Below are 23601 nucleotides of genomic sequence, written 5' to 3'. Positions count from 1 at the left end.
TAAGATTTATAAATATAAAAAATACCTTAATCAAATTGATTTATAATAGCAAATGGAAAAAGTTGCAAAATGTTTACAGGAAAACAGTTAATATCATTAATACTTAAACACAGACTGTGAATTATTAGTAGTACTGGTACTTCATTTCTTATTTATTGGTAGTAATAAAAATAAGCAAAATTTATTTAGCAGTTAAAATATACAGAGCATTTTATATAGTTATATCTCTTTTAATCCTATAAACAACTCCTTGTAGGTATTGTTTTTCACCCTCTTCTCCCCTTTTAAATGAGGAATTTAGACCTCAGAAAGATTAAGTAATGGGATTAAGGTGAAACTGGGAATCAAACGTAGGATTTTCTCACTCTAGAGCCCATACTTTGAAGATCTACACAGCTGAAAAATGGGCAAAGGTTATTTATTCAATAATAAATGTTTAACACATATTTGTTGAGTGCATATTGTATTCCAAGTTATAAAACATGAAAAACAATGTTCAACTTTGCATATACTCATAGAAATGCAAATTAATGAAGTCAGTTTTCTTTCCCCAACTTCCAATGTTTTCTGTCTTCATAAAAAGCATCACTCACCTAGTAGCTCAAACCAAATCCCTAGAAGTTATCTTTCAATCCAACATTTCCTTCAACTCTTATTCTCCTCCAACTTGTTACCAAACTTTGAAAGATGCTACTTCCTAATAGCATTTGAGATTTCCTGGTTCCCTCCACTCCTTTTGCTACCACCCTGGTTCAAATCAACACTATATTTTAACAAATTCACTGTGATAGTCTCCTTGCTGGTCCTCATGTTCTGATCAGGTTTTACTCTGTAGGCAGACAGAACAGTTTTCCAAAAAACAGAAAGTCTGCTCACAGATATGCTGAATCACCCCCTGCCACGCCACTGGCTTCCATTGCAATTGAAATAAAACCCCAAACCTTTAACAAGGACTTTCATGACTGCATACCAGTGTTCATTTTCATCCTCTCTCTTTTTCTATCTCTTTAATCCATTCCTACTGTACTTATTTTAATTCCTAAGATACGCCAGGCTCATTTCCACTTACAGACTTGAAAATGTTATCTTCTATCACTTGGCTATAGCCCTATCTTGTTAAGTGCTTAATCCTCAGTGCCTACTTATAGTGACTGGCAAATAGCAGGTGCTTAGTGACTATCTGTTAAATGAATGGGTGGAAGGAAGAAAGGATGAGGGAAGGAAGGAGATGACATATCCATCAATCACATTGCAGAGATTAAAACGGTTAATAATACTCTATATTTGTGAAAATATAGGTCTTAAATTGTGTTTTTTTTTCGTTTTTTAAATTTAATTTTATTTATTTTTTTATACAGCAGGTTCTTATTATTTATCCATTATATATATATTAGTGTATATATGTAAATCTCAATCTCCCAATTCAACACCCCACCACCCTGCTCTGCCACTTTCCCGCCTTGGTGCCCATATGTGTGTTCTCTACGTCTGTGTCTCAATTTCTGCCCTGCAAACCGGTTCACCTGTACCATTTTTCTAGGTTCCACATATATGCATTAATATATGATATTTTTTCTCTTTCTGACTTACTTCACTCTGTATGACAGTCTCTAGAGCCATCCACGTCTCTACAAATAAACTAATTTCATTCCTTTTTATGGCTGTGTAATATTCCATTGTATATATGTACCACATCTTCTTTATCCATTCACCTGTCGATGGGCATTTAGGCTGCTTCCATGTCCTGGCTATTGTAAATAGTGCTGCCATGAACATTGGGGTGCATGTGTCTTTTTGAATTATGGTTTTCTCTCGGTATATGCCCAGTAGTGGGATTGCTGGGTCATATGGTAATTCTATTTTTAGTTTTTTAAGGAACCTCCATACTGTTCTCCAAAGTGGCTGTATCAATTTAAATTCCCACCAACGGTGCAAGAGGGTTCCCTTTTCTTCACACCCACTCCAGCATTTGTTGTTTGTAGATTTTCTGATGATGCCCATTCTAACTGGTGTGAGGTGATACCTCATTGGAGTTTTGATTTGCATTTCTCTAATAATTAGCGATGTTGAGCAACTTTTCATGTGCTTCTTGGCCATCTGTATGGCTTCTTTGGAGAAATGTCTATTTAGGTCTTCTGCCCATTTTTGGATTGGGTTGTGTGTTTTTTTAATATTGAGCTGCATGAGCTGTTTATATATTTTGGAGATTAATCCTTTATCCGTTGATTCGTTTGCAAATATTTTCTCCCATTCTGAGGGTTGTCTTTTCATCATGTTTGTAGTTTCCTTTGCTGAGCAAAAGCTTTTAAGTCTCATTAGGTCCCATTTGTTTATTTTTGTTTTTATTTCCATTACTCTAAGAAGTGGTTCAAAAAAGATCTTGCTGTGGTTTATGTCAAAGAGTGTTCTTCCTATTTCCTCTAAGAGTTTTATAGTGTCCAGTCTTACATTTAGGTCTCTAATCCATTTTTAGTTTATTTTTGTGAATGGTGTTAGGGAGTGTTCTAATTTCATTCTTTTACATGTAGCTGTCCAGTTTTCCCAGCACCACTTATTGAAGAGACTGACTTTTCTCCATTGCATATCCTTGCCTCCTTTGTCATAGATTAGTTGACCATGGGTGCATGGGTTTATCTCTGGGCTTTCTATCCTGTTCCATTGATCTATGTTTCTGTTTTTGTGCCAGTACCATATTGTCTTGATTACTGTAGCTTTGTATTATAGTCTGAAGTCAGGGAGTCTGATTCCTCCAGCTCCGTTTTTTTCCCTCAAGACCACTTTGGCTATTCGGGGTCTTTTTTGTCTCCATACAAATTTTAAGATTTTTTGTTCTAGTTCTGTAAAAAATGCCATTGGTAATTTGATAGGGATTACATTGAATCTGTAGATTGCTTTGGGTAGTATACTCATTTTCACAATATTGATTCTCCAATCCAAGGACATGGTATATCTCTCCATCTGTTTGTATCATCTTTAATTTCTTTCATCAGGTTCTTATAGTTTCCTACATACAGGTCTTTTGTCTCCCTAGGTAGGTTTATTCCTAGGTATTTTATTCTTCTGGTTGCAATGGTAAATGCGAGTGTTTCCTTAATTTCTCTTTCAGATTTTTCATCATTAGTGTATAGGAATGCAAGAGATTTCTGTGCATTAATTTTGTATCCTGCAACGTTGCCAAATTCATTGATTAGCTCTATTAGTTTTCTGGTCACATCTTTAGGATTCTCTATGTATAGTATCATGTCATCTGCAGGCAGTGACAGTTTTACTTGTTCTTTTCCAATTTGTATTCCTTTTATTTCTTTTTCTTCTCTGATTTCCATGGCTAGGACTTCCAAAACTATGTTGAATAATAGTGGTGAGAGTGGACATCCTTGTCTCGTTCCTGATCTTAGAGGAAATGCTTTTAGTTTTTCACCATTGAGAATGACGTTTGCTGTGGGTTTGTCATATATGGCCTTTATTATGTTGAGGTAGGTTCCCTGTATGTCCACATTCTGGAGAGTTTTTATCATAAATGGGTGTTGAATTTTGTCAAAAGCTTTTTCTGCATCTATTGAGATGATCATATGGCTTTTCTTCTTCAATTTGTTAATATGGTGTGTCACATTGATTGATTTGCATATACTGAAGAATCCTTTCATCCCTGGGATAAATCCCACTTGATCATGGTGTATGATCCTTTTAATCTGCTGTTGGATTCTGTTTGATAGTATTTTGTTGAGGATTTTTGCATCTATATTCATCAGTGATATTGGTCTCTCATTTTCTTTTTTTGTAGTATCTTTGCCTGGTTTTGGTATCAGGGTGATGGTGGCCTAATAGAATGTGATTGGGAGTGCTCCTTCCTCTGCAATTTTTTGGAAGAGTTTGAGAAGGATGGGTGTTAGCTCTTCTCTAAATGTTTGATAGAATTCTGGTCCTGGACTTTTGTTTGTTGGAAGATTTTTGATCACAGTTTCAATTTCGTTACTTGTGATTAGTCAGTTCATATTTTCTGTTTCTTCCTGGTTCAGTCTTGGAAGGTTATACCTTTCTAAGAATTTGTCCATTTCTTCCAGGTTGTCCATTTTATTGGCATAGAGTTGCTTGTAGTAGTCTCTTAGGATGCTTTGTATTTCTGCGGTGTCTGTTGTAACTTCTCCTTTTTCATTTCTAATTTTATTGATTTGAGTTCTCTCCCTCCTTTTCTTGATGAGTCTGGCTAGTGGTTTATCAATTTTGTTTATCTTCTCACAGAACCAGCTTTTAGTTTTATTGATCTTTGCTATTGTTTTCTTTGTTTCTATTTTATTTATCTCTGGTCTGATCTTTATGATTTCTTTCCTTCTACTAACTTTGGGTTTTGTTTGTTCTTCTTTCTCTAGTTCCTTTAGGTGTAAGGTTAGATTGTTTATTTGAGATGTTTGTTGTTTCTTGAGGTAGGATTGTATTGTGATAAACTTCCCTCTTAGAACTGCTTTTGCTGTGTCCCATAGGTTTTGGATCATCGTGTTTTCATTGTCATTTGTCTCTAGGTATTTTTTGATTTCCTCTTTGATTTCTTCAGTGATCTCTTGGTTATTTAGTAATGTATTGTTTATCCTCCAAGTGTTTGTGTTTTTTACGTTTTTTTCCCCTGTAATTAATTTCTAATATCATAGCATTGTGGTCAGAAAAGATGTTTGATATGATTTCAATTTTCTTAAATTTACTGAGGCTTGATTTGTGACCCAAGATGTGATCTATACTGTAAGTGTCCCGTGCACACTTGAGAAGAATCTGCTGTTTTTGTATGGAATGTCCTATAAATATCAATTAAATCTATCTGGTCTATTTTGTCATTTAAAGCTTGTGTTTCCTTATTAATTTTCTGTCTGGATGATCTATCCATTGGTGTAAGTGAGGTTTTAAAGTCCCCCACTATTATTGTGTTACTGTCAATTTCCTCTTTTATAGCTGTTAGCAGTTGCCTTATGTATTGAGGTGCTCCTACGTTGGGTGCATATATATTTATAATTGTTATATCTTCTTCTTGGATTGATCCCTTGATCATTATGTAGTGTCCTTCCTTGTCTCTTGTAACATTTTTTATTTTAAAGTCTATTTTATCTGATATGCGTATTGCTACTCCAGCTTTCTTTTGATTTCCATTTGCATGGAATATTTTTTTCCATCCCCTCACTTTCAGTCTGTATGTGTCCCTCAGTGTGAAGTGGGTCTCTTGTAGACAGCATATATATGGGGCTTGTTTTTGTATCCATTCAGCGAGCTTGTGTCTTTTGGTTGGAGCACTTGATCCATTCATGTTTAAGGTAATTATTGATATATATGTCCTTTTACCATTTTCTTAATTGTTTTGGGTTTGCTTTTGTAGGTCCTTTTATTCTCTTTTGCTTCCCACTTAGAGAAGTTCCTTTAGCATTTGTTGTAGAGCTGGTTTGGTGGTGCTTAATTCTCTTAGCTTTTGCTTGTCTGTAAAGCTTCTGATTTCTCCATTGAAAATGAATGATATCCTTGCTGGGTAGAGTAATCTTGGTTGTAGGTTCTTCCCTTTCATCACTTTAAATATGTCATGTCACTCCCTTCTGGCTTGTAGAGTTTCTGCTGAGAAATCAGCTGTTAGCCTTATGGGAATTTCCTTGTATGTTATTTGTCGTTTTTCCCTTGCTGCTTTCAATAATTTTTCTTTGTCTTTAATTTTTTCCAGTTTGATTACTATGTGTCTCGGCATGTTTCTCCTTGGGTTTAATCTGTATGGGACTCTCTGCGCTTCCTGGACTTGGGTGGCTATTTCTTTTCCCATGTTAGGGAAGTTTTTGACTATAATCTCTTCAAATATTTTCTCGGGTCCTTTCTGTCTCCCTTCTGCTTCTGGGACCCCCATAATGCGAATGTTGTTGCGTGTAATTTTGTCCCAGAGGTCTCTTAGGCTCTCTTCATTTCTTTTCATTCTTTTTTCTTTATTCTGTTCCGCCTCAGTGAATTCCACCATTCTGTCTTCCAGGTCACTTATCCGTTCTTCTGCCTCAGTTATTCTGCTTTTGATTCCTTCTAGTGTATTTTTCTTTTCAGTTATCGTATTGTTCACCTCTGTTTGTTTGTTCTTTAATTCTCCTAGGTCTTTGTTAAACATTTCTTGCATCTACTCTCTTTGCCTCCATTGTTTTTCCGAGGTCCTGGATCATCTTCGCTATCATTATTCTGAATTGTTTTTCTGGAAGGTTGCCTATCTCCATTTCATTTAGTTGTTTTTCTGGGGTTTTATCTTGTTCCTTCATCTAGTACATAGCCCTCTGCCTTTTCATCTTGTCTATCTTTCTGTAAATGTGGTTTTTCTTCCACAGGCTGCAGGACTGTAGTTCTTCTTGCTTCTGCTGTCTGCCCTCTGGTGGATGAGGCTATCTAAGCCTTGTGCAAGTTTGTGTTGAGGTTTTTTAGAAGGATAATTAGGAAATATCTATCAAAATTTAGACTAAGAAGTAAACTGAAAATCAATGTGCCTTCTTTTAGCCTTTTTTTTTTTTACATTTTAGAAATGTGTTTTTCTATACATTTCAAACTGATCACCACAATAAGTCTAGTTACAATATGTCACCATACAAAGATATTACATAGTTATTGACTATATTCCCCACACTGTGCATTTCATACCCATGGCTTATTCATTTTGCAACTGGAAGTTTGTTTGTCTTAAGCTCCCTCACCTATTTTTTTCCTCCCCTACCACCTACCCCTCTGGCCCATTTGTTCTCTGTATCTATAACTCTGTCTCTGTTTTGTTATGTTTGTTCATTTGCTCTGTTTTGTTTTGTTTTGTTTTTAGATTGCACATATAAGTGAAACCATATAGTATTTTTCTTTCTCTTTCTGACTTATTAGCATAATACCTTCTAGGTCCATCCATGTTGCCACAAGTAACAAGATTTCATTCTTTTTTTATGGCTGAGGGCTGAGTACTATTCCATTGTGTGTGCATGTATATCACATCTTCTTTATACATTCATCTAGTGATGGGCACTTAGGCTGCTTCCATATCTTGGCTATTGTAAATATATTATTTGTCAAGTGACTTATTTGCTACACATTCAATTACTCAAGTTCAACTCAATTCACTTAAAATCGATACAGCATTATTGGGGATTTTTTTTCCCTAAGGTTTTATTTTGCTGGGCCTCTATTAGAGCCATTTACTTGCATTTTTGTAAACACTGCTCATTTGAATGTCAGTTTTATGTGTGCTTCACATTTCAACTGCTGAATATTTCTTTAACTTAATATTTTATTTCAGAATGGGCAGGCTTTTCCTTTATTACAGTTTACTGTCTTGTAGTTTTTTTAAGGATAGGTGCCCTGCCTTCATTCCCACCATTCATCTCTACACCTACCTCTACCAATGGCCACTGAACAGCTTTGGCAAATGTCCTAGATCTGGTTTAAGAGAATTGACTGACAAATTCCCACAAATTAACATTTCTCAGTTTTCTGAGGTCACCACAGCCTGTTGGTTGCTGGAAAAGAATAGACGTCTCCTAACTCAGGCTCCTAATACTAACACAGCTACCACCACCATCACCCCACTTCCAATAAAGAAAAGTGATAAAAAATTCATAGTCCCTCAAGTTCAATCAAATATTATATGTTACAGGAATATGGTAAGTCTTCTCAGGAATTTGAAGCATATCCAATTCATTATGAGATGGAAATCTTTAAAAGCATTCCCATGCAAGTGTTTTGAATCTCAAACATATTAAAACATAATAATTTCACAATAGCATTTGATATAGAAAGGAGGCAAGGAATACAACTAATAAAAAGGGATATCATTACCCTAACTATGTAAATTCCTGCCTGGTTCAAAACTATTCTCGATTAGGAGTAAAACTGGCTTTTAAAATACAGAATGTATTTAGAAAGCCAGAATTTTTGACTTTTAGAGTTGGAAGAACATTACCAATTGGAGAAAACTACAAATGGCTTCTGAATGCAGTTATTTATTACTAGCCATGCTCACTGAAGCCCTAAAGGATATGATTTTGTCACTCTTACTTTGCTGCTATTAATATCTTACTTTGAAAAATACTTTCATTCAGATTGTGGATTCCTGTTGGGTGTGTTTCCCACCTTTTCCTTTTGTTTGTCGTTTGGAATTAGGAGTGCATATTAAAAGGTAAAGAGGAAAGCAAATGGCCAGCGAAACTAGGAGAAATGCTTGAGAGTTGTTTGTTGTTTTCTTAAGAAATAAAATAGCCAGCTATTTATTTCTAACATGCTAATCAAATAAACATAACCCATTCTTCTCATGTCTTCCAACTGGAATTAAGAACCAATGGATGATAGTGATCCTATTAGCTGTACTATATTAGATTGAGTTAGCCAGGTTTTAAGAGAACTAGCACATTTCCCTACACACCAGGAAACAGATATTTCCTTTCTGTTGTGTTTTGGGGGTCCCTCTTCAAGGTCATCTAGATACAAGCCAAACTCTGCCTAATAGAAAGCCTTTTGAAAGGAGGCAGTTGTGGATTAGACTGTACAGTCATGAAGTCGGGTGGTTTTATCATTATTCTCAAGAAAACTTGCTCTGCACAAGCATGAATGGACTATTCTCTTAATGGAAAAGACTGCCTCTATCTTCATTGTAAAAATCAGAGTCAGGGCAAAATGTAAGAAGGGTTTTCTTTCTGGGACATTAGCCACTTGTGTTTCCTCAGCTCATGCTTGTATGAGATAGAACCCAGAGCTAAAAGGAGCATGAAAACCCCTGCACTTCAGGATCCTCGCCTGTTTGCAAGTGAGAAGAATGGGAACAAAGAAAGGGGAACAAAGAAAAAGAGGCAAAATGCTTCTTCAAATTCTTTAGCTTTCATCCTTCTCCTATTTTACCAGTCCCTACAGTATTAGGATTTATAATGCCCAGGTGATAGACTAATTTGTAACTGGGTAGAATAGGTTCCTGATCAATAGATGTAAAGGAATGTTGTTTTTATTTCCCCTTTAGTAAAAGTGGTTTGAAAATGTTAGCAAGGAAAAAGAGCATTGTGGCTTCACTTCTCTGCGTGAACTCCCCACGTACATGGCAGTTTCTTTCTCTCAACCGGTCCTTAACATAACTGGGATCTGAACTTCCCATCTTGACTCCAGGACACTTCAGGCCATCTAACGTCCAAAATGAGACCCCCCCAAGTTGTTAAATAAGAAAGTAATCTACTCAGCTGGGCATGGGTGGGATGAGATGGGCTATGTCACTTTCAGGAGATGTAGAAAAAGAATACACGGAAGGAAAGAGTGCTATACATTTGAAATCTATGAGTAATTAATCTAGTGATCACTGGTTAGGAAGCCTTGGCGAGTCACTTACTTTCTTTGTGAAAAGGATTTCTGGTCATGAGTGAGGATAATAATGATATCTCTCTAAGAGTGTATGGTGAGGTGAGATGCCCTGTGTAACCGTGGTTCTCACTTTGAAGTCTGGACATTGAGCAGATGAGAGGAAACCACTTCTTGGCTCTTGTTTTTCAGATCACTATGTGCAGGTGCTGGTTTGTCAGCATGAGTGTGTGAGGGAACTTGCCACCCGCCCTGGCCGCCTCTCACCAATCGAGAACTTTCTTCCCCTACATTATGACTACCTACAGTTTGCCTACTATCGAGGTAAAGCGTGGATTATCTGTGAAAACCTTTGGGGGGAAGGGGTGTGGCTCATCACAACAGACATCGAATTTTTGTGGGTTAGTCCTCTGCCTTCCTCAGTTGTAATCAAGCTATGGGGGTGTATGCATTTTCTCTCTCACCTCACATCACTACAGCTCAGAACAAGAGCAGAAGGTGAAACCACAAGTGGGCAAATGTTGTGACAATGCCCTGAAAGTTATACTAGATTGATGTTTTATGTGATTTTTAAATTTAATTTTTCAACTTAATTTGAAAAGATAATATACTCACAGGTTTAAAGACTAAATATCTAAAAACCTCTCTCTCTTTTTTTCCCCACAACCCAATTTCATGCCCTAAAATCCACAGTTTATTTACCCTTCCAAAATTTCATACAGAAACAACACACACACACACAACACACACACTGTCTCTGAATTATTTTATCCTCTTACACATAGAAGATAGCACATTGTTTACACTCTTTCTCACATTGTTTTCTTCACTTAACGATACATATCAGATTTTTTTTAGTATGTTGGACCTATGAAATTCCCTTTTGCTTGGTCAAAAATGGTCAAATTCTGGCAGTTTTATATGGTTCAATCTAGTTGTTTCAGTACATAAAGATCTTCCTCATTAATTTTTCTTTATATCTAGGTATCACCATACTATAATTTACTTAATGTGTCTCCTTACTGATGAGCATTGTGTTGTTTGTAATATTTTACTATTACAATCGATGATCAAATGAATAATATTTCCTGTATGTCATTTACATTTGCATGTAAATATCTATAGGATAAATTTCTAGAAGTACATTTGCTGCATCAAATGGTTTATTTGTTTGTAATTTTGACAGATGTTGCCGATTTTTTCTCCACACGGAGTACACTTTTCATTGCACAGCAACAGAATATATTTTCAAATTTTAAATATTCCCAAATCATTATGTGAAAATTGATATCTCAATAAAGGTTTAATTTCCATTTATCTCATTGAGAAAGAAAGAGTGAGCATCTTATGTTTAAAAGCAATTAATAGAATTTGGATTGCAGAAATTGGTCTTAGATATCATGTTTTCAAATTCAGTACAAAAATCAGAATTAACTTCAAAAATTCTACTCTGTATTAAATAATGTAAGTTGCCAGCAAATATCTTCAGATGGAGGCTTTGATAATTTGTTGAAGACATCTAGCAGCATAGCAGACTGAAGTTAGTACCTTTGGAATACCTGAAATCCTGTCCTTCCTTTCATCTGCAACTATTTCTGCTGCTTCTACTCGGCCTCATGGCATCGTCCCTCTTTTCTTTTAATTTTTATTTTATATTGTAGTACAGTTGATTGCCAATGTTGTGTTAGTTTCAGGTGTAAAGCAAAGTGATTCAGTTATATATATATATATATATATATATATATATATATATATATATCCACTATTTTTCAGATTCTTTCCCCATATTGGTTATTACAGAGTATTGAGTAGGGTTCCCTGTGCTATACAGTAGGTAGCATCTTCCCTCTTACTGATCATTTCATGCTGACTCTCATGGACATGTTGACGTATCTTTTAAAAATTTTGTAGACCAACCTAGGCTGACTCTAATGCCGCAACTCCTGGGTTTTTCAGTTGGCGAATATGTGAAAGCCTTGGAGTGTGCCAAGGCCTATCTTCTACTCCATCCGGATGACGAGGATGTCAGAGACAATGTGGATTACTATGAGAGTCTGCTGGACGACAGCACTGACCCAGCATCTATCCAGGCCAGAGAGGTGAGACCCATGTTCTGAGAAGAAACTCATTATTCTGCTCAGTGCTCTGGGGAGAGTTGGTAAAAATATAACACTTCTCTTAAAGATAGCTAACAATTTAGTAAAGGTTCTAGGACTCAGTTCTTTGCAACTTTAATTAGTAATGCTAAAAGCGTGTTTTTCGCCTATGTGCTAGCTTGTGAAAATCTACAGAGATAGAGACATTTTTTGCCGCTGTGAATATTTTTTTAGCTCATTTGTTACTGTCTAAAGAAAATTATTTCCACTTGAACATTAATCATACCTTTTAATTGTTATTTAAATATACATTTTCTTTTTTTTTTTTTTTTCCTGTAGGATTTGGCGATGTTTGTGAAGCATCATAACCTGGAATCAGAACTAATAAAATCAGCTGCAGAGGGTCTGGGATTTTCATACACTGAGCCGGTAAGAGCAAAGAGGAGAGAGGAAAAGGTCTTTAAAGGAACTATTCGGTGGACTTCTTATTTATGATTGTATTCCCCAGCCCCTTTTGTTGAAGATTATAATCCCCTGCCTTTTGTAAACAAACACCGGAGGGAGGGGCTGTTTACCCTGTATATGTGACAAACTGTAAAAGACTTTAACAGATTTCCATGTCACTGAGAGCTAAAGTCAAAAGCAAATATACTTGGATAGGAAAGAAATGGTTTGAATATGACATGTTTGCCTCAGGATTGTTTTATTTCCTAATTTCTGTATACAACATTTTGTATTTTCTTTTAAACATTTCTCTTAAACATTTTAAACAATAAAAAGACTTCAAAAGAAAAGAATCAGTCACAATCGTGCTACCTATCATGCTGACTACTTTTTTCCACGTGTCCATGTTGTCTTTTTTTTTCTAATTTTTTGGGGCTGTGTTGGATCTTCCTTGCTCTGCACAGGCTTTCTGGCTTTCTCTAGTTGTGGCGAGCGGGGGCTCTTCTTCGTTGCGGTGCGCGTGCTTCTCATTGAGGTGGCTTCTCTTGTTGTGGAACATGGGCTGTAGGCACACGGGCTTCAGTAGTTACAGCACACAGGCTCAGTTGTTGCGACACACGAGCCCTAGAGCATGTGGGTTTCAGTAGCTGCAGAGCGTGGGCTCAGTAGTTGTGGCATGTGGGCTCAGTAGTTGTGACTCATGGACTCTAGAGTGCAGGCTCAGTAGTTGTGGCACACGGGCTTAGGTGCTCTGCAGCATGTGGAATCTTCCTGGCCCAGGGATCAAACCCATGTCCCCTGCACTGGCAGGTGGATTCTTTTTTTTTTTTTTTTTTAACATGTTTATTGGAGTATAATTGCTTTACAATGGTGTGTTAGTTTCTGCTGTATAACAAAGTGAATCAGCTATACATACGCATGTATCCCCATATCTCCTCCCTCTTGCATCTCCTTCCCAACCTCCCTATCCCACCCCTCTAGGTGGACACAAAGCACCCAGCTGATCTCCCTGTGCTATGCAGCTGCTTCCCACTAGCTATCTGTTTTACATTTGGTAGTGCATATATGTCCATGCCACTCTCTCACTTCGTCCCAGCTTACCCTTCCCCCTCCTTGTGTCCTCAAGTCCATTCTTTACGTCTGTGTCTTTATTCCTGTCCTGCCCCTAAGTTCTTCAGGACCATTTTTTTTTTTTTTTTAGATTCCATATCTATGTTTACGCATACAGTATTTGTTTTTCTCTTTCTGACTTACTTCACTCTGTATGACAGACAGACTCTAAGTCCATCCACCTCACTACAAATAACTCAGTTTTGTTTCTTTTTATGGCTGAGTAATATTCCAGTGTATATTTGTGCCACATCTTCTTTATCCATTCATCTGTCAATGGACACTTAGGTTGCTTCCATGTCCTGGCTATTGTAAATAGTGCTGCAATGAACATTGTGGTACATGTCTCTTTTTGAATTATGGTTTTCTCAGGGTATATGACCAGTAATGGGATTGCTGGGTCATATGGTAGTTCTATTTTTAGTTTTTTAAGGCACCTCCATACTGTTCCCCATAGTGGCTCTATCAATTTAATTCCCACCAACAGTGCAAGAGGGTTCCCTTTTCTCCACACTCTGTCCAGCATTTATTGCTTGTAGACTTTTTGATGATGGCCATTCTGACCAGTGTGAGGTGATACCTTATTGGAGTTTTGATTTGCATTTCTCTAATGATTAGTGATGTTGAGCATCCTTTCATGTGTTTGTTGGCAATCTGTACATCTTCTTTGGAGAAATTTCTATTTAGGTCTTCTGCTCATTTTTGGATTGGGTTGTTTGTTTTTATGATATTGAGCTGCTTGAGCTGCTTGTATATTTTGGAGATTAATCCTTTGTCAGTTGCTTCATTTGCAAATATTTTCTCCCATTCTGAGGGTTGTGTTTTCATCTTGTTTATGGTTTCCTTTGCTGTGCAAAAGCTTTGACATTTCATTAGGTCCCATTTTTTTATTTTTGTTTTTATTTCCATTTCTCTAGGAGGTGGGTCAAAAAGGATCTTGCTGTGATTGATATCAAGAGTGTTCTGCTTATGTTTTCCTCAAAGAGTTTTATAGTGTCTGGCCTTACATTTAGGTCTTTAATCCATTTTGAGTTTATTTTTGTGTATGGTGTTAGGAAGTATTCTAATTTCATTCTTTTACATGTAGCTGTCCAGTTTTCCCAGCACCACTTATTGAAGAGGCTGTCTTTTCTCCATTGTTTATTTTTGCCTCCTTTATCAAAGATAAGGTGACCATATGTGTGTGGGTTTATCTCTGGGCTTTCTATCCTGTTCCATTCATCTATATTTCTGTTTTTGTGCCAGTACCATACTGGCTTGATTACTGTAGCTTTGTAGTATATATAGTCTGAAGTCAGGGAGCCTGATTCCTCCAGCTCCATTTTTCTTTCTCAAGGTTGCTTTGGCTATTCGGGGTCTTTTGTGTTTCCATACAAATTGTGAAATATTTTGTTCTAGTTCTGTGAAAAATGCCATTAGTAGTTTGACAGGGATTGCATTGAATCTGTAGATTGCTTTGGGTAGTATAGCCATTTTCACAATGTTGATTCTTCCAATCCAAGAACATGGTATATCTCTCCATCTGTTTGTATCATCTTTAATTTCTTTCAACAGTGTCTTATAGTTTTCTGCATACAGGTCTTTTATCTCCTAAGGTAGGTTTATTCCTAGGTATTTTATTCTTTTTGTTGCAATGGTAAGGCAGGGCGGTTCCTTACTTTCTCTTTCAGATTTTTCATCATTAGTGTAGAGGAATGAAAGAGATTTCTGTGCATTAATTTTGTATCCTGCTACTTTACCAAATTCATTGTTTAGCTCTAGTAGTTTTCTGGTAGCATCTTTAGGATTCTCTATGTATAATATCATGTCATCTGCAAACAGTCACAGTTTTACTTCTTCTTTTCCAATTTGGATTCCTTTTATTTCTTTTTCTTCTCTGATTGCTGTGGCTGAAACTTCCAAAACTATGTTGAATAATAGTGGTGAGAGTGGGCAACCTTGTCTTGTTCCTGATCTTAGTGGAAAAGGTTTCAGTTTTTCACCATTGAGAATGATGTTGGCTGTGAGTTTGTCATATATGGCCTTCATTATGTTGAGGTAAATTCCCTCTATGCCTACTTTCTGGAGGGTTTTTATCATAAATGGGTGTTGAATTTTGTCAAAAGCTTTTTCTGCATCTATTGAGATTATCATATGGTTTTTATCTTTCAATTTGTTAATATGGTGTATCACATTGATCGATATATGTATATTGAAGAATCCTTGCATTCCTGGGATAAACCCCACTTGTTCATGGTGTATGATCCTTTTAATGTGGTGTTGGATTCTGTTTGCTAGTATTTTGTTGAGGATTTTTGCATGTATGTTCATCAGTGATATTGGCCTGTAATTTTCTTTTTTTGTGACATCTTTGTCTGGTTTTGGTATCAGGGTGGTGGTGGCCTCATAGAATGAGTTTAGGAGTATTCCTCCCTCTGCTATATTTTGGAAGAGTTTGAGAAGGATAGGTGTTAGCTCTTCTCTAAATGTTTGATAGAATTTGCCTGTGAAGCCATCTGGTCCTGGGCTTTTGTTTGTTGGAAGATTTTTAATCACAGTTTCAATTTCAGTGTTTGTGATTGGTCTGTTTATATTTTCTATTTCTTCCTGGTTCAGTCTTGGAAAATTGTGCTTTTCTAAGAATATGTCCTTTTCTTACAGGTTGTCCATTTTATTGGCATATAGTTTCTTGTAGTAATCTCTCATGATCCTTTGTATTTCTGCAGTGTCGGTTGTTACTTCTCCTTTTTCATTTCTAATTCTGTTGGTTTGAGTCTTCTCCCTTTTTTTCTTGATGAGTCTGGCTAGTGGTTTATCAATTTTGTTTATCTTCTTAAAGAACCAGCTTTTAGTTGGCAGGTGGATTCTTAACCACTGTGTCACCAGGGAAGTCCCCCATGTTGTCTTTTAAACATTCTTCATATGAAGACATCCCTTTTGTAGAAGTAGTACCACAGTATATATAGATTTCTATTTTTATTTATTGATTTTTATTTGGGATAGCGTAAGCAATTTCTATATCTTTACAGCTTTCAAAATTATTTTTAGCTACATCTATAGTTGATGTACAATAAATAAGTTAATCCTTTTCCTGCTGTTGAACATTTGTTTTATTTGTTTTTGTTCTTTTGTGCCGAAATGAATGCATTAAGCATTTTTCTTTCTACTGAACTATATCTATAGGATAAATTTCCAGAAGTGGGTTAACTCTGCCATCAAAGGATATGAGAAGGTTTAAAATTTTTGAAATTTTTTTTCTAGGAGAGTTTTCTGGTACCTTCATTATTCCTAACAGTTCATAAAAGTTTATGGTTTTACCATGAACATCTTAGCAATGAGAAGTAGCATCTTAAACTCATTCATATGCCTAATATATTATGTACAAAATGGTACACCACTGTTGTTTTAATTTGTATTCCTTTGATTACCAGCAAAAATCAACTTCTCACAAATTATTATTACCAGCAAAAATCAGGTTTTCACAAATTATTATTAATCATTTGTCCTCTCATTTGATTTACCTGGACATGTATTTTATTCATTTATCTGTTCGTTGCTATATAAGTTCTTTATATACTGTACATGTTAATAGTTAATATAAAAAGCACTGTTTATAATATATCCTACTTGTAACACATTTTTCATCTCTTTCTTAGTTATGTTATGTTTTTATTGATGCATTTTTAAAATTAGGATAATTTTAATGTACATTTCTAATGTAACATTTCTAATATGTTTATATCCGGTCTTACTATTTTTGAAAGTTATGTTATCCCAAATGACCCTAGGAGAAAAAAAATCACTTACTTTATGATCCTATACAGATGATTAACCAGACTGGACTTTTTGTTTATTTGTTTTATTTATAAAAGTGAAAGGAGTTATACTTAATTATCTTCTAAGTGTCTCTTGCTACCAAATTCTAAATCACTTTCTTGGACAAAAGGATGGATGCCCAAGCTAATGCCATGCTATTTTTTTAATCCATTTTGTCTTAGCCAAAATTGCACCAACCTTAGCCTTCCTTTTTATTAAAATTTAAAAATAAATACTATATTATAGCTTTACATAATATGCAAGTTTTCTAATATTTTACGTCTTTTGAGTGTTTTATCTTATTTCTGTACATGGAATTTTAGTGACAAAACTACTGAGTTTTGTTTTTGTTTTTTTTTTTAAACAGAATTATTGGATTCAATATGGAGGACGACAGGCTGAGAATCAGTAAGTTCTCCATTTAGAATGTTTATTTGTAATGAGAAGAAATACTTAGAATCATATTTATTATAAAGAACTTGGGCTCTATGAAATAGGCAAAAGGATATAACTAGAAGAGCTCTGAACTGGGAATTAGGAGTTCTGCATTCTGGTCCCAGCTCTTCCTCTTATTTCCAAGGCACCTTAAATAATTTATCTTCCTCTCTGGGTCTCATGCTTTTCCTCACATCAAGGGGTTGAATCAGGTGATCTCTAATGGCTAAATGTTCTGTGACTCTAAATCAGAGAAAGTTGGATGCTGTTTTTGATTTTTTAATAGGAAAAAAACAATTAAATTATCTTTTTCATGCTAAATTTTCTTACTGCATTTATTTGAAAGCATCAAGCTCGGAAAGTTTTACAGCAAGCTAAAATATTAAGTGTCATGAACTCAATCAGAAATGAAGAAAACTCAGTTTTTAAAATGATAGATGTCAAAAGTCAGTTTACATGTTCTGAGCATTTCAAGGAGTCATAGAATTTTGGAGTTACACGTTTGAGATTGATTGTCAACTGAAGAAAAAAATGCACTGTAAAATTGAGAGTTATGTTTTATTCAGTGGATTTTCTGAGGACTTCAAGCCCAGGAGACAGCCTCTCAGATGGCTCTGAGGGACTGCTCCCAAGAGTTAAGGGAGGAGCCAGGATGTATAGGAGTTTTGTAACAAAAAGCAGACAGTCAGAATAGCAAAAGATTACTGTTAATTAAAGAAAACCAGACATCCCTAGTTAATTTAGGGTTTACGCTTTTCTATGTATGGGAAGATTCAAGAGCCTGGGCTCATTGAAATCATTCCTTTGATATGCACCTCAGCTCTCCGGGGCCAGTGTCCTGTGTTTTCCCATCCTGAGTCCCCTCAGGGTGCACCGTTGGGGGGAGGCTGTGGTGCCTGACTGCTTGATGGTGGGTATCCTGTTTCCATCCTCAGTTCCTTCAGGGCTCACCATCAGGGGAGGCTGTAGTGGCTGATGGCCACAACATCCTTCGTTTACTGATATGGCAGGCGGCATTCTTAGTCCACAAGATCTTGAAGTCCAGGTTATTATCAAAATCAGAAACTGAGGCCCTGACAAGGCAAAGGACTCAGTGTCTCACCATGAAGGACTGGCAGATCCAGACCTTCTTATTCAAAATCTTGTGGTCTTTCACTGAGCTTCAAGGGCTCAACCCCTGGGTGACCTCAAATTATTTCAAGAGATCCAAGAATGTATATGCATATTTGGATTTGCTCAATTTGTATATATTGAAAGGGCATCATGCTATTGTGTGTGTTCACAAAGTTTGACACAAACTCATGTCTTCTATCTTGGAATAGTCGAGAACCACTACAGTCGGACATGATTTATTTCAATTCAACCATCTTTCAGTGATGTGCTCTATATTCAAGACATATAATACAACACTCTGAGCATTGTAAACATGCACGTGATCATTGTTTCATGCTCTGTTGGTACTCAAAGTCTAATCTCAAGTGGTTTACATTATGGATACAATGAACTGTAATAAAGGTTGCTGAGAAGATTTAGAGAAGTGAAATAGAGCACACTCATTGGGAAAATAGAGAAGAGCTTCATGGAGGCAATAGCACCTAATTTGATCTTGAAAGATGTGGACTTTTGAACCACAAAAATATATAATATGAAGTCATAGACTACCTGAGTAAGGTATCCTTTGCCTTTGAACATTTTTAGTCAATGGGATATTGCTATTTCAACTCTTTTTTTTGAATGGGCAGGGTCCCTTCAGGAGTGAATGTGGAGGGGACAGAAGTTCATGGATTATCAACGCGGAAAAAGTCATCACCCAAGATAGACCGAGACCTAAGAGAGGGTAAGTATTGTTGCACTTTTACTCTTAGAAGGAGGGGAAGGGGAGGCTGGGACTTGGCCAGTTCTTACCCGGATCAGGGCAGAACCCATTTTCACTGAAAAATAAAGAATAGGACTAAACTACTCCAGTTCATAAAATTCTGAAAGCAAGTCTCAAAAACAAGTATGTCTCAGGTGCGTATATCACTCACTACCTTTGGTTTTCAACAAAAGTGCTACCAAATTCACTCACAGGAGTCCTGTGAGCTAGGCAGGGACTATATGATCATTGCCGTCCTCAGTTGAGTACCTGAGGCTTGGAGAGGTTACCTGGCTTGCTTCTCTCACATTGGAAGGGAGTGCTAGAGAGCATGGAATAGACTGTGTATCGGGGGAACTTGAAGAGACAGGTCACACGGGATATTAGTTAACCTAAGATCCTTGAGGCACATATCTGATCAGGGCTTTGAGAAATCAGTAGAATTTAGATTAGATTGACAGAAGTGTGGAGGGAGCCATTCAAGTGGATGAAACAAAGGACACAAAAGGCTCAGAGATGGAGACAGCAGGATATTAGATGCCTGTTTACATAACCTCAAAATGACTGGAGCCATAGGTGGAGTGTTGCCAAGCGTAGGTTTTAAATAGAGCCAAACATTGTTGTAATCATAACTTATTAGCAAGTGTAGTACTAACAACAGTAGTAATCCTTAACAATTATTATTACTTCTATATGTTTTACAATTTTCCCAGCAAATTTATACACAGTTCATTTTAATACTGGCAGCATCTCCTGTGAGACAAGTGTCCCCCACTTCACAGGCAAGAAAACTGAGGCTCACAGAGATTTAGTGACCTATCCAAAGCCTCAGAGCTTGTAATAGGTTAACCAGGCTTTTGAATCCAAATCCCATTTTCTGTTCTTCGCCTGATGATGGAACATAGAAGTGTCTAAATATCTGAAATGTATTCCCTATTGATTAAATAATTGCAAGATAAGAAGAGGTTTTTCAAAAACCTGCATTGAGAATAAGTACAGTCCCCCTTTCCCCAACAAGAGAGATGTCAGCACATTCCTCTAGCTGATTTGAAAACTTCTGGCTCTCTGCAGCTCTCACATTTCCCAGCCCTTTCCTTCCTCAGCTTCCAAGTCAGTTTGAGGCAGTAAACAGGATAATACGCTCATCTAATCTGACCTGGACCTCAGTTTGTAGTCACAAAGCCCAAGCTATTTTATGAGTGCCAGAGAGCTTCATGGTCAGCCAGAGTTCACGTTGCTTTTTAAGCTGAGAAATCACCCAGGAAGTACATGCCAGTAAGCCGGCACTTTGCTGTAAACGTTTGGGAAGCTCCAGGACAGTTGCCAAATTTCAAAGCATTTTTTTTCGGGCTACCAGGGGATCTGATGTCCAGCAACTGACTAAGAAGGCTAATGGGAAGAGTAGAACAGAAAACTACACAGGATGGAGAAAGGTCATGATTGACTGGGTTGCCAAATTCTATCATTTCTGCCATTGAATGGGCTAATGAATCATAGGATGTTCCCTGGGAACCTACTGGAAGGCCTTCTGTGCAGTCACTAGAGATCAAAATATGGTCTAAATTAAGAACAGTGGTAGACAGAGGCAAAGTTCCCAATGAGAAAACACTTTCAACATCTTAGTCTGGCTGAAAGCAGATGTCAGGGAGGCAAGAAAGGATGCGTGCTTCCAGAGTAGAATATATTTCAGCTTTTCTCATCTTCCACAAAGAGATTGTCATCTACTCTGGTTACCTAACAGTATTTAGTAGTATTCATACTGTATGTCTCCCGCGCATTAAGATGGGAGTGACTCAGGGCTACTGCACCGCAGAGTGACTCCAGTCCTTGGAATATGCTTGTCATCTTATTAAAAACATCTGTCACTTATCCATTCTTCTTTCAACCACAAGTTTTCCAAAAGCCCTGCTCGATAATAATCCCAGAGTCAGCGGGGGTATAGTAGAAATCACTTTGAACTTGGAGTCAGGAAGCCTGTCTTAGTCTGATGTTCTCCAGAGTGATGGGTAACTAGAGACTCACTCTCTCTGATCCTTATCATCCTCACCTGTAACAGAAGGATAGCAACTCTTTGGAGAGGATGAATATGAAAGTGTTTTGTAAACTGTAAAGGGTGGTGCTCATATAAGGTCTTGTTAGCACACTCCCGTTGTAACTTGTATGACCTTGTCATATTTATGGTAAAATATATCTTCTTGCCCTGAGCCATAGGCAGTGAACACAAAAGAGCATTTTCCTATAAGATTCCTCTTTATTACAAATGGAGAGTCAGAGCCAGGCACATACTTTATGAATGAGAGAAGAATTCAGTTGTTTAACTAAATCTCCTTAGGCTGTGGTTAAGAGTTGGCTGAAGCCATCAAATCAGATCCCAGGAACCACAACTTATTGGACTACATTTCTATTTTTATTTTAATGTTTTTCTCTGTCTGTTGTGCTACTAGTCATTTATAGGCTGGTAGACTTGCATTTTTGAATGGCAGGATTTATTTTTCCTTTTATATTTTTGTTTTCCTTTTGGTTAATGGGTAGGTAGTTGCCTGTTTTTTGTTAAATGGATATGTGGGAAACCTCTGTATGAAACTCTGTGCTTAGTGGTGGTTGTGCAAGCTACATGAAAGGCAGATGTCTAGTATAGATTCTGCCCAAACCTGTTGGAATTTAGGTATTTTAGACTCTGTGTTGCACTCTGTCCCTTCACCTGATCCTTGTATATTGCTTATGCCATGGTTGGGGAAATTGTCAATATCCCAGTAGCTCTCTTTTAAATATAATCCATTATGCTATATGCTTATTACGATATCTCATTCAAACTTAACACAATATACCAGGCATATTTTAACAATTCAAAAATGATCATCATAATAATGGAAAATACTTATACAGAGCTTAAGCATGGTAAGCATTTTTCTGAATGTTCTAAGATAACTTTTGAAGTCATGTTTTGAAAGTAAACTAAATATATTTAAAGTGATACACTCTCAATATAGAAAATGAGAAAAACATGGCAAAGTACAAACCAACCTAGTCCACTAAACCCTTGATCTGTCTTCCATTTCTATTCGAATTTTATACTAGAAAATTCTTTCCAGTGAACGTACAAGTATCTTGTCTTTCATGTTGAAGGAATGTCTCTCTCTATGTTTCTGAATGGAAATGGAATGTGCCATTCACTTTTGAATATTTGAGGGACAGTCTCAATGTGGCTATGGATCTTAACTATATAGATTAGAGCAGCCTTTCCCAAACAAACTGTGTTTTTTGTTAAGAGGTCCATTCCATGCTGTGAAAAAATTTAACACAAAGGTAGCAGCTTACAATAACATACACTTACTATCTCACAGTTTCTGTGGGTCAGGACTATGGGGGTAGCTTAGCTGGGTCCATTGCTTCAGGGTCTGTCACAAGGTTCCATCAAGTGTTGATCAGGGCTGACGTCTCTTCTAAAGCTGGGAAACTATCTTCTTCCAAGCTCAGATGACAGAATTCGGTTCCTGAAGGCTATTGGACTGTGGTTCTCAGTTTCTGGTTGACTGTTGGCTGGAGGATGCCCTCAATTCCTTGCTGTGTGAGCCTGTCCAATACAGCCACTTGTTTCATCAGACTATAAGCTGAGAAAGCAACAGATTGAGTCAACCAGCAAAATAGGAGTTGCAATGTTATGTAACCAATCAAAGATGTGATAGCCCATCACCTTTGCCATATTCTGTTAGTTAGAGGCAAGCTCCAGGTACCACCCACACTTGAGGGAAGCAAAGTACACAAACCTATGCGTACCAGGAGGCTGTGACCATTAGGGGCCAACCTAGAGTCTCTCTGCCATAGGAAGGAAGGAGGGAGGGAGGGTGGGAGGGTGGGAAGGAGGGAGGGAGGGAAGGAGGAAAGAAGGGGAAGACGGGAAGGAAGGAATGAGGGAAGGAGGGAGGAAGCAGGGAGCGAGGAAGGGAGGGAGGAAAGAGGGAAGGAAGAAAGGGTGGGTATTGTGTTTATTTAAGGGTGAGAACTGCTGCATATTATATTGATATTTAGGATATTCATAATGCCTGTTCACATATTAAAAGTTCCAAGAAGTCCTCTTAAATTTTGTTTACCCCAGTACTTCCCAAACATATTTGATCAATAAACTCTTTTTTCATTAAAAACTTTTCTGTAGAACACAGTTTGAAAAACATTGAATTGTAGGAGATACATAGATATAGATATAGATATTTATGTATGTATTTTCTATTCTTCCAAAAGATTGATACTAATACTGGGAGCTTGTGGATATATTCCTGGAATCCAAGAAATTCTGTGTTTATAAATTTTGATGGTCATTTAAAAAATTAAGAGGGGCAACTAGTGGGTCATCTGAATAACCACTTATAGCCAAGGATTGCCATGAGATTTCATACCTCAGTGGGTATGGATGCAGTTACCATCACATTGGCATCGGTTAATAACACTTCAATGGTCAAAGACTAATAAGAATTGAAGTAGGACAAACTTATGAATAATGTATTAAGACCAGATGAAGGCCAAAATTCATCATGGTCCACTAAGATTCCACAGTAGTTT

At 36.9% G+C, this 23601-nt stretch overlaps 1 protein-coding gene across 1 annotated transcript in view; it reads left to right on the top strand.

Moving 5' to 3' along the window:
* The window catches only part of P3H2 (prolyl 3-hydroxylase 2), a 161907-nt gene that overhangs the window by 122596 nt on the left and 15710 nt on the right, over positions 1-23601 (top strand). The window contains exons 4-8 of the mRNA XM_007195216.2: positions 9502-9633; positions 11266-11408; positions 11745-11834; positions 17122-17162; positions 18932-19026. Of these exons, the coding sequence (XP_007195278.2) occupies positions 9502-9633; positions 11266-11408; positions 11745-11834; positions 17122-17162; positions 18932-19026 (501 nt within the window). The remainder of the gene's footprint in view (positions 1-9501; positions 9634-11265; positions 11409-11744; positions 11835-17121; positions 17163-18931; positions 19027-23601) is intronic.

Source organism: Balaenoptera acutorostrata, chromosome 4, assembly GCF_949987535.1.
Source record: "Balaenoptera acutorostrata chromosome 4, mBalAcu1.1, whole genome shotgun sequence".
NCBI lineage: Eukaryota > Metazoa > Chordata > Mammalia > Artiodactyla > Balaenopteridae > Balaenoptera > Balaenoptera acutorostrata.
The sequence above is the reverse complement of the archived record's forward strand: the minus strand, read 5'-3'. Positions and strand labels throughout refer to the sequence as shown.